General features: G+C 41.4%; 1 protein-coding gene across 1 annotated transcript; it reads right to left on the bottom strand.

Moving 5' to 3' along the window:
* Positions 1-14: 14 nt before the first annotated feature.
* On the bottom strand, positions 15-3,076 carry LOC150065023 (large ribosomal subunit protein eL29-like). Its single transcript, XM_090329290.1, has 3 exons — positions 2,902-3,076; positions 2,447-2,688; positions 15-77 (listed from the first exon to the last, which is right to left on the bottom strand). The coding sequence occupies exons 1-3, from the start codon at positions 3,065-3,067 to the stop codon at positions 15-17; spliced, it is 471 nt and encodes a 156-aa protein (XP_090185416.1). The 5' UTR covers positions 3,068-3,076.
* Positions 3,077-9,922: the final 6,846 nt, after the last annotated feature.

Here is a 9,922-nt window from a genome sequence, read left to right as displayed (position 1 = left end):
AATATGTTTGTTGTCTACTGATTGTCAACCCCTGTGCCCAACACTGGTCTTCCAGTATGATGGGAAGCCAAAACAATCTAGAAATGGAGCTGTTTTCATCTATTGTCTAACAGAGATGGTCAATTCATGTATTATTTGATTTGAAAAAAAAAAAAGAAAAACAGGAAGGAGGAAGAAAAGGAGGAATGGGAGGAAAAAGAAAGGAGGAAAGAAAAGAAAGAAGACAGGAAGGCAGGAAGGTAGGAAGGAAGGAAGGAGGAGATGTCATTGCTTGGTTAAAAAAAAATTGGGTGGCAAATCTAAATGTTTTAAATGGAAAATACTAGCCATTTAAAACATTTTTCTAGCTATGAAAGTGGGGCTCAAGTGGAAGAGAGTTGACTAGCAAGTGCAAGGACTTGAGTTCAACACCCATTACTATCTTCCCATCAAATATTTCGCTGCTTACTGTGACATAAAATAGCCAATGTGAAACACCATGCCTATTGGAGAGACTGTAGAAGGAAAGAAAAGGCCGAAATCCTGGGCTCTGTTCTCTTAGCTTTGTCACTTAAGGCTAGTCCTCTACCACTTTTAGTTTTGCTGTTTAATAGGAGATAAGTGTCTCACAGACCTTTTCTATCTCAGATGGCTTCAAACTGTGTTCCCCAGATCTCAGCCTCCTATTTCTCTTGCTTTGAAAACATGACTCTCGTTTCTGTTTGATGTAATATCTCAGGATTTCTGTAGTTAGCCCTATTTTTGGATGCTGACGTGCAGGCTGCATTTGAGAAGTGCGACTTTAGAACCATGTGTTTGTTGAAGCCACACAGACTTGAGTGCCAATTCTAAGCTGAACTGTTTGCTGCTATTGTCTATGTTTTTTGTTGTTGTTTTAATTTTTGTAATCTCAGGCATTCTTTAAAGAATAGGGGAAGGGAGACTCTGGTCACAAATTCAATGTATATCCTCCAAACTCAAGGACAAGGAGGGATGGGTGGGTGAGAATGTTGAAAGAGATGACATTGATCAAGAAGCGTTCTAGTTATACTCTGCTTTGTTAAATGGCAGCTCCTTTGTATAACAACATAAAGGTAAGTTTTAAATGTAAGGTTAAAAAGGTATGCATGAAAGGAAGGCAAAGCATAATTGCTCTGGCTTATTAGGAATAATAATAATAATTGTCTAACTTGGACATTTCTGTTCACATACTGAAGTCTCCTTATCTATATCAAATAGATAATTCCTTCTAGGCAAAACTTCAAATGACAACTGGCTCCTCTACATTCTTCTTTCCCGGGGTGCCTCTGGAATAGAAGAAAGGCTCCATTTCTCCTCTGTTGTGATTAGTGAGACCAGCCAATGTGCCTCAGGGTACCCACTTTGAGAACTAGAAGATTCCATCCTTTTAAACCAAAACCATGCTTGCATAGTTTCTACCATAGAACATTTCTGTAGTGAATGAAGATGAACTCTTTGCTTTGGCTAGGCAAAAGAAAATGAAAAATAACTACAAGAAACCTAGTGCCAATGGCTCATACCTATAATCCTAGCTACGCAGAAAGCTGAGACCCGGTAGATTCATGTTCAAAGCCAGCCTGGGAAGAAAAGTTCTTGAGAGCCTTCCTGTCTCAACAGAAAAAAAGAAAAAAAAAAAAAAACTGGGCATGGTGATATGAGCCTTTCAGCTCTTCCATGAGAGGAACAGTTCAATAGAAGGGGTTAATGCTCAGACAGGCCAGGGAAAGAAATAAGACTCTAATCCCCAAAATAATCAAAGCAAGTAGTGCACCTACTACTTGATGAATGTAACTGTAACCCCTCTATACATTATCCCAACAATAAAACAAAAATAATCAGGCCAGGCGCCATGGCTCACATCTGTAATCCTAGCTATTCAGGAGGCTGAGATCTGAGAATCAAGGTTCAAAGCCAGCCCAGGCACAAAAGGACCTGAGACTTTTATCTCTATTTAACCTTTAGAAAACCGGAAGTGGGGCTTGACTCAAGGGTAGGGCGGTAGCCTTGAGCTGAAGAGCTCAGGAACAGCGCCCAGGCCGAGTTCAAGCCCCGTGACCCCACACCCTCCCCCCAAAAGAATCAAAGCAAGTCGGAGTGTCAGTGACTCATGCCTGTAATCCTAGCTCCTTAGGAAGCTGGGGTCTGGGAGTCAACAGTTCAAAACTAGCCCAGGCAGAAATGTCTGTAAGATTTTTTTATTTTTTTCCAGATCCTGTCTCAGGTTTATTGGTAGAAATGACACCGGCCACTGGCCCCCTGAAGACAACGGCCAGGGAGCCACAGCAGTCCTTTCCTCACCAGCAGATGGAGGGCACCCTTAGGGGATGCGGCCTGGGCACCCTTAGGTGCTGCGGCCTGGGCCTGGGCCTGGGCCAGGGCCTGGGCCTGGGCCTGGGCTGGAGTGGCAGCTGGAGCCTGGGCCTTGGCTTGCGGCCTTGGCCTGCACCTTGGCCTTGGCCTTGGCCCTGGCCTTAGCCCTGGCCTTGGGCCTGGTGAGACTGCTGCCCTTGGCGATGTTGGCCCGGATGCGCTTGCCCAGCTTGGGGTGGGCGATGTAGGGGAGTCGTTGGAGCTTGCGCATGGCCTGCTCGGGAAGCTTGCGTTTGTTGCTCACTACTTTGGGCTTCACCAGGGTCTTGACCGCCTCGGCCCTCGTGCTCAGGGCCTTGGCTTTGTTGGCCTGCATCTTCTTAAAGCCCTTCTTTTTTTTTTTTTTTTTGCCAGTCCTGGGCTTGAGCTCAGGGCCTGAGCACTGTCCTTGGACTTTCTCAAGGCTAGAGCTCTACCGCTTGAGCCTCAGCACCATTTCTGGCTTTTTCTATGTATGTGGTATGGAGGAATTGAACCCGGGTCTACGTGCATACTAGGCAAGCACTTTAACCACTAGGCCAAACTCCCGGCCCTTAAAGCCCTTCTTGTTGTGCTTCTTAGCAAAACGCATGTTTCTCAGGAACTTGGGGTCCACTCCCTTCAGAGACTCATATCTTTGTGATCTGGGTTTCTTGATGCCATTTCTGTGCCATTTCCGGGACTGGCTGTGCATAGTGTGGTTCTTGGACTTGGCCATGTCTGAAGTGCCAACCCTCCTATCTGTAAGATTTTTATCTCTAACACAATTTTTCAAAACTCTGGAATTGAGGCTCTGGCTCAAGAAGCAGAGTGGTATCCTTGAGCAAAAAAAGCTAAGGGACTGTAACCAGGATTGATATGTATATGTGCACACATATGCACATGCATGTGTGCGTGCACGTACATACACACACACACACACACACACACACACACACACACACACCCATGCACGCACACAATAACCAAAGCTGAAAGAGTTGAAGGCATGGTTCAAGAGGCAGAGAAGCAAGGACAAAGTCATGAATTCAAAATCTCAGTGCTATCAAATGCATAATGAAATCAACAAATACACAAGTAAACTTATTGGTTAGCATTGAGTTGCTCTATGTTAAGTTTTATTTTTTCTGAATGCGTGTAAGTGTTAAGGCAGAAAGAACTTCATATCCATGTCAATTGAAACTGGCCTGTTTGAGAAGTTAGGTTGAACTTAATTTCAGTTTGCTGACATGGAACTTTAGAATAGTGAGTCTGTTTTGACTTTTAGTCTGGTCCTCAGGAGCTCAATGAAGGAGTCTAGTCCAAAGCTACAGCGTTGGGAGCCTTGGAAAAAGCTTAGCTTACACTGTAACACATGTGAGGTGGGCCAAAGTGCCAAGAAAAAGCTATATAGTAGGCTAGATGCTTGTTTTCAAGTGTGTGTGTGTGTGTGTGTGTGTGTGTGTGTGTGTGTGTGTGTGTGTGTGCCAATATAGGAACTTGAACTCAGGACCTGAGCATTGTTCCTTAGTTGTTCTTTCAAAGCTGGTATTCTATCACTTAAAACCACATCTTCACTTCTAGATTTTTGCTGGTTAATTGGAGATAAGAGTCACATGGACTTTCCTTCTCAGGTTGGTTTTAAACCTCAGTCCTCAGATCTCAGCCTCTTAAGTAGCTGGGATTACAGGCATGAGCTACTAACACGACTTCAATTGGCTTTCACTGTGATATAACCAACTAGATCCTCTTTTGTCTCTCCTTTAAGTAAAAATGATAAACTAATAGAACCTAAAAATTCCAGAAATGAGTAATTTCTATATAGCAGGAGATCTTTTAAAAATCATAAGCTTTAATATATATTATTACACACACACACACACACACACACACACAGGAACACAGGAGCTGGGCATTGGTGAAGGAAAGAAGGGGAGAGAGAGTGAGAGAGAAAGAAAGAAAAAAGGAAAGAAAGAGACAGAGAAAAAAAGACAAATGTGTGTGTGGGGGGCCGGGAGTTTGGCCTAGTGGTTAAAGTGCTTGCCTAGCATGCATGAAGACCCAGGTTTGATTCCTTGGTACCACATACATAGAAAAAAGCCGGAAGTGGTGCTGAGGCTCAAGTGGTAGAGCTTTAGCCTTGAGGAAAGTCCAAGGACAGTGCTCAGGCCCTGAGCTCAAGCCCAGGACTGGCAAAAAAAAAAAAAAATGTGTGTGTGTGTGTGTGTGTGTGTGTATAAGGACTGAGGGTCTAGTTCAGTGATAGTGAGTTTGCCTAGCCTAAAAAAGGCCTTGGGATCCATCCCCAATACTAGATTACAAGTATACATTCATCTTTATATCAATATCTCTGTGTCTGTCCACCTCTTTAAAGAGATAACCTATATTTTAAAGAGAAAAGAATGGATCAAGTGATAGAGCTCAAGCCATGAATGGAAAAAGCTGATTGAGAACAAAAACATTTGAAGTCAAGCCCCAGTAATGGCACAATAAAAAATAAATAAATAAATTATAAAAGAGTAAAGAATTTGTAGTCTTCAGAGAGTATTACATACTTAATATCATTTTTTGTTATTGTAGAGTTGATCTATTTAGGGGTTACAATTACATCAATCAGTTAATGAGTACCTGTCTCTCCTTCCATTGCTCTCTCCCAGATATCCAGTTCATTTTCCACACAGTATCTAGTGAATATCACTGTTGTATTTGCTCATCCTTATTCCACCTTTCCTTTACCCTCCCAAAGACAAATGAAGCAAACCAGACAAAAGGAAAGGAAAACAAAAAGACCAACAATGGCAGCTGAAGAATATCTCTTGTTTGCTTTTTCTGGAGTTCATTTCATGAAATATTATTTATATGTTCATCTGCACACAGTTATTGAGATTTCATCCATCACTGCTATTTATAGCTGCCTTTGACCTCTGTATGTTATTGATGATGGTCCTATGTAATTTATTATGCCTCAGTGCTATTTATTTTATTCAGTGTGTTTTCTTGTACATTTATAGGCACATGCTAGTTACCACAAATGAGAGAAACCATGAAGCTTTATGTTTCTTTGGCTCTGCGCTACCTTGTTTAATACGTTTTCCAAGTCTTTCTATTGCCTTACAAATGGTACACTATCATTCTTCCTGATAGATGAGTAGAATATTTTTGTGTGTGTGTATATATATACACATATATATAATGCACCCATACATACATGTGTGTGCATGTATTGTGTCCCACATTTTCTTGATCGATTCATCTACTGAGGGACATCTAGGTTAATCCCTTATCTTGGCTATAGTAAATAATGTTGCAATAAACACGGTTTTGCTGGTGGCTTTTGTGTAGCCTGGTTTGTGGTCCATTGGATACATGCCCAGGAGTGGAATTGCTGGGTCACAGGGAAGCTCTATGTTTAGTCTTTTAAGTCTTTTAATTTATAATCTTCCAAGTGTATTAATACTTAATATCTTTTTTTTTTGTCAGTCATGGAGCTTGAACTCAGGACAAGGTACTGTCCTTAGGCTTTCTGGCTTAAGGCTAGCTCTCTATCACTGTGAGCCACAGTGTCACTTCTGGTTTTCTGGTGTTTAATTGGGGTCTTGTGGACTTTTTCTCCCCCTGCTGGCTTTGAACTTTTGTCCTTGGGTTTCAGCCTTCTAATTAGTAAGAATTTCAGGTGTGAGCCACCATTGACCAGCTAATATCTAACTAATCTGAAAAACATGAATCCTCTCCAAATTATTATCTGTTTTTCCAGATACATGTAAAGTAAGATTCTTTTTTTTTTTTAAGCAGGTAGAGAAATGGAAGGACCCTATGCCACAAACACAGCATGGGATATAATAAATGTGTAATGAAAAGGCCACTGGAACCTTCTGCAATGCCAACCCTGTACTCCATCTTTGTCCTTATGATATCAGCGTTAAGGAAGTGTGGTTAGTCCTGGCTCCCCTGGAGCTGCTTATCTGACAGAGCTCCTGGATTATGCTTCTAAAAAGCAATGTTAGCTCTCATCAAGGGGTTCAGGCCTAGAGAACAGGCTAAATCTAGAAATCAGGAAGACTTATTTCTATCCTTAGTAATTGATTCTTTAAAGCCACCCACTGATCATTGTATCTGTCTTTTAGTATGTTTTCATTATTTGTTGAAAGCTTGGCAAGATGAATTCCCAAAAAGGAATGACTACAGATAAGCCTTTGGGTAAGCACTTTGGTGTATGTGGCAAGTGTTAGGCTGACTATTGTTTACAATAGCTGCAAGTGTCAGAAACTGAGCTTTTATCTGGTGCCTTCCTTCCTGCCTCCCTCTTGTCTCTGCATTTCCCTAGGGGCTATTTAAGTGGTCACTAGAGACTGATTAATAAGTTCTTTCATTTGGGTTTCCTAGTGACTGCAGAAGAGCCCTATTGATGTGGTAGCCAGGAGGGTGAGGGGAGGGCAGCATTCTGTAGACTTTAAGAGAAGGTTTTAGATTGCAGTGTGCTTGTGCTAGGCTAAGCTATGATCTTTACAACGGCCCTTCCTCATTGTCTCCCTTGACCAGCCTTAGGTGAGACAGACAGCCACTGATAACTCTTGAGGAAAGGTTTTGGGGAAGAACTGAGTGATCTGAGCATATTTTAAAATGGCAACCAGACTTAGTGGCTCTCTCCTATAATCCCAGCACTTAGGAGGCCAAGGCAAGAGAATTAGGAATCCAAGGACAGTTTGGTTTATATACAAAACCTTGTCTCAAATACACACACACATATGTACATATATGCACACATGCATACACACATGTATGTGCATATGTACAGAGGTGTATATATGTACACATGTGTATATACTTATACATGCGTGCCTACATATATGCATGCATGCATGCACACACGCATACATACATAACAACATTTACTTTGCTGGAAGCAGTAGGAAATTTTTCATTGATCTTTACTGTAAGCGCTTAGAAGGGCCTCTGGAAATAAAATTCAGGAAAAGTGCGAATTCCTTATTCTAACTGCCCCGAACACTTGTTTGTTCGCTTGCTGTGTGTGTGTGTGTGTGTGTGTGTGTGCGCGTGCGCGCGCGCGTGTGTGTGTGTGTGTGTGTGTGTGTGTGTGTGTGTGTGTGTGTGTTTTGGTCCTGGGACTTCAACTTTGGGCCTCATACTCTTGCTCAGCTTTCTTGTTCATGGATGTTTCTCTATGACTTACACCATACCTCCACCCCAACACTTTGCAAATTAATTGGAGACATAGATTTTTCTGCCTGCTCTGCTTTCAAACGTCAATCCTCAGGTATCTGCCTCCTGAGTAGCTAGGATTTACACCTTATATATTGCATGCCTAAGACATAGGAGTATTAGACTCAAAGAGGGATGAGATACCTGCCAGACAACTTCAGGGGATGGGGCCTGGCTTCTGGGTTAAGGGAAGCAATCCAGCTTGCAGAAGGTGGAGGGAGAAAATGCAGAGAAACCCAGCATTGACTTGTGAAGCACATGAAGTCTCTCTGATAATAAACTCCTGTGGTGACGCCATGGCCTCTTTCTGTGGAAGGAGGCCTTGGTGTTGTGCAGGCCATGACCTTATCTAACATTCTTCCTGAGCATCCTCCAAATCTGAGCTATAGGACCAGCACCCCAGTGTGTAGACACACACACACGCATGTACACACACACACACACACACACACGTATATATCCCAGTGTGCTGATATATATATATGTATATATATACATGTATATATAGATAGATAAATATATATAATCTATATTGATCTATTTATCTATATTTAGAAAACTATATACATATCTATATATATATATATCTCAAAGAACTCTATAGATAGATGTCTAGATATCTGTATGTATGGATATCTAGATATACAGACATAGATCCCAGGGTGGCTTTCTATTTCCTATATAGTCAGGGCTGGCCGTGCCCACCTGACACTGCTTCTTGAGTGTTGGAATTATAGGGGTACACTTTCCAGCTAAGCCTGAGTGTCTGTATGGAGATCAGAGGGGACTATTTAGGGACTTGTGGCAGTCACTTTCCACCTCTCTTCTGAGTCTCATCTGGTTCTGGACTTTCCTTGAGTTGGAGAAGCTTGGGGTGGTCTAGGCCGTCAGCAATCTGGTGAAGCAGAGTGGAGCTACAAACTCCCCCTCCGTGGGGATTCCTGTTCTATCTATTAAAGTTCTATGGAACTTCAGGTCCTTTTGTTTTGTCACAGGATAATTTACTGATCTGTGTATTGTTGTCTGTATTCTGGGCTAGAAAAAAATATTCAAAAGGAGGAAAAGATCAGTTGACTTTTTTTTTCCCAAGAAAAACCTAGAACAAACCTTAGTTTGCAGATTCATTATCTGTTGCTGAATAGCAAATACTTGTGAATTTTGATGAATTCAACTGAAATACTTATTTTTTTGGAACTCTATGAGTCAAACATCAGCTCCTTAGCGGGCTCAGTCTCTTTCAGGGCTGAGCTCAAGATTTGGCTAGGCTTCCATTTACCTAAAGACAAATCCTGGGGAGGCTCCATTTGTGTCTGAATTCATGGGTATGATTCCTGGCTAGCCCTGGGTTGGTTCTGACTATGGTCCTAGATAGCAGTTTCTTGCCACATGAGGACAGTTCTCAATACCACAGTTGGCTCCCCACAGGGCAGTGAGGAATGAAGAGAGCACAAACAAGCTAGAAATCATTGTTTTATAAGCTAATTTTGGAAGTGACATTTTATCACTTTTGCTTTGTTCTGTTTGCTAGAAGTGAGTCAGTAGGTCCAGCCCACTCCAAAAAAGAGAATTGCACAAGGACACAAATAGCAGGAGAATGAGATCACAATCACTTGTGTCTTCTCCTTCTCCAAGGTTTCTCTTTAATTTTCTTCTTTTTTTTTTTTTCCAATCCTGGGGCATGAACTCAGGGTCTGGGCACTGTCCTTGGGCTTTCTCAAGGCTAGCACCCTACCACTTGAGCCACACTAACACATCTGGCTTTTTCTATGTATGTGGTACGGAGAAATCAAACCTGGGTCTTCCTGCATGTTAGGCAAGCAGACACTCTACCACTAGGCCAAACTTCAAATTTTTAATTCCAGCCTATCTTTAAACTTATTTTAGTGTTATTATATAGTGATATATAGAGGGCTTAAAGTTATGTAAGTCTGGTAAAGAGTTCATTTCTTTTCTTTATTAAATAATTTATTGACATTGATTTTTACATCATATTTCAAACAACATGTTTAACGAACGAGTGTTCAAGAAGGGAATCTCTATATACAATCACTGGCACTCAGTTTTTAGAACTTAATCAAAATTAGGCTAAGGGTTTGTATATCATAGATACATATTAATTTATGAAATAAAACATTATGTCTATAGAGTCATAGGTTTTTATGTCTATGTAGTTATGTTTATATTTCCAATACCATGTCTATAGCATTGGGTATGCAAATATTGAGTCCTCTCTCTTGTACTGTTTGGATCTAATAGCCACATATTAAGGATACCATGCGCCTTTTGCATTTCTTTTTGAACAATGTCACCCCTTCCCTCCCTCTCTTCCAGTTTTTTCCTCCCATCCTCACTGACAAATTGTGTAGTTCATTTT

Source organism: Megascapheus bottae, chromosome 3, assembly GCF_031878675.1.
Source record: "Megascapheus bottae isolate mThoBot1 chromosome 3, mThoBot2.hap1, whole genome shotgun sequence".
Taxonomy (NCBI): Eukaryota; Metazoa; Chordata; class Mammalia; order Rodentia; family Geomyidae; genus Megascapheus; species Megascapheus bottae.
The sequence above is the reverse complement of the archived record's forward strand: the minus strand, read 5'-3'. Positions and strand labels throughout refer to the sequence as shown.

Excerpts from the sequence above, each read along its gene's own strand:
- LOC150065023 (XM_090329290.1), bottom strand. The coding sequence starts at position 3,067 with ATGGCCAAGTCCAAGAACCACACTATGCACAGCCAGTCCCGGAAATGG. Across the intron at positions 2,689-2,901 it reads CAACAAGAAGGGCTTTAAGG|AGATGCAGGCCAACAAAGCC; the intron begins GCCGGGAGTTTG and ends AGGGCTTTAAGA. Across the intron at positions 78-2,446 it reads GGGCCAAGGCCAAGGCCAAG|ATTGTTTTGGCTTCCCATCA; the intron begins GTGCAGGCCAAG and ends CTCCATTTCTAG.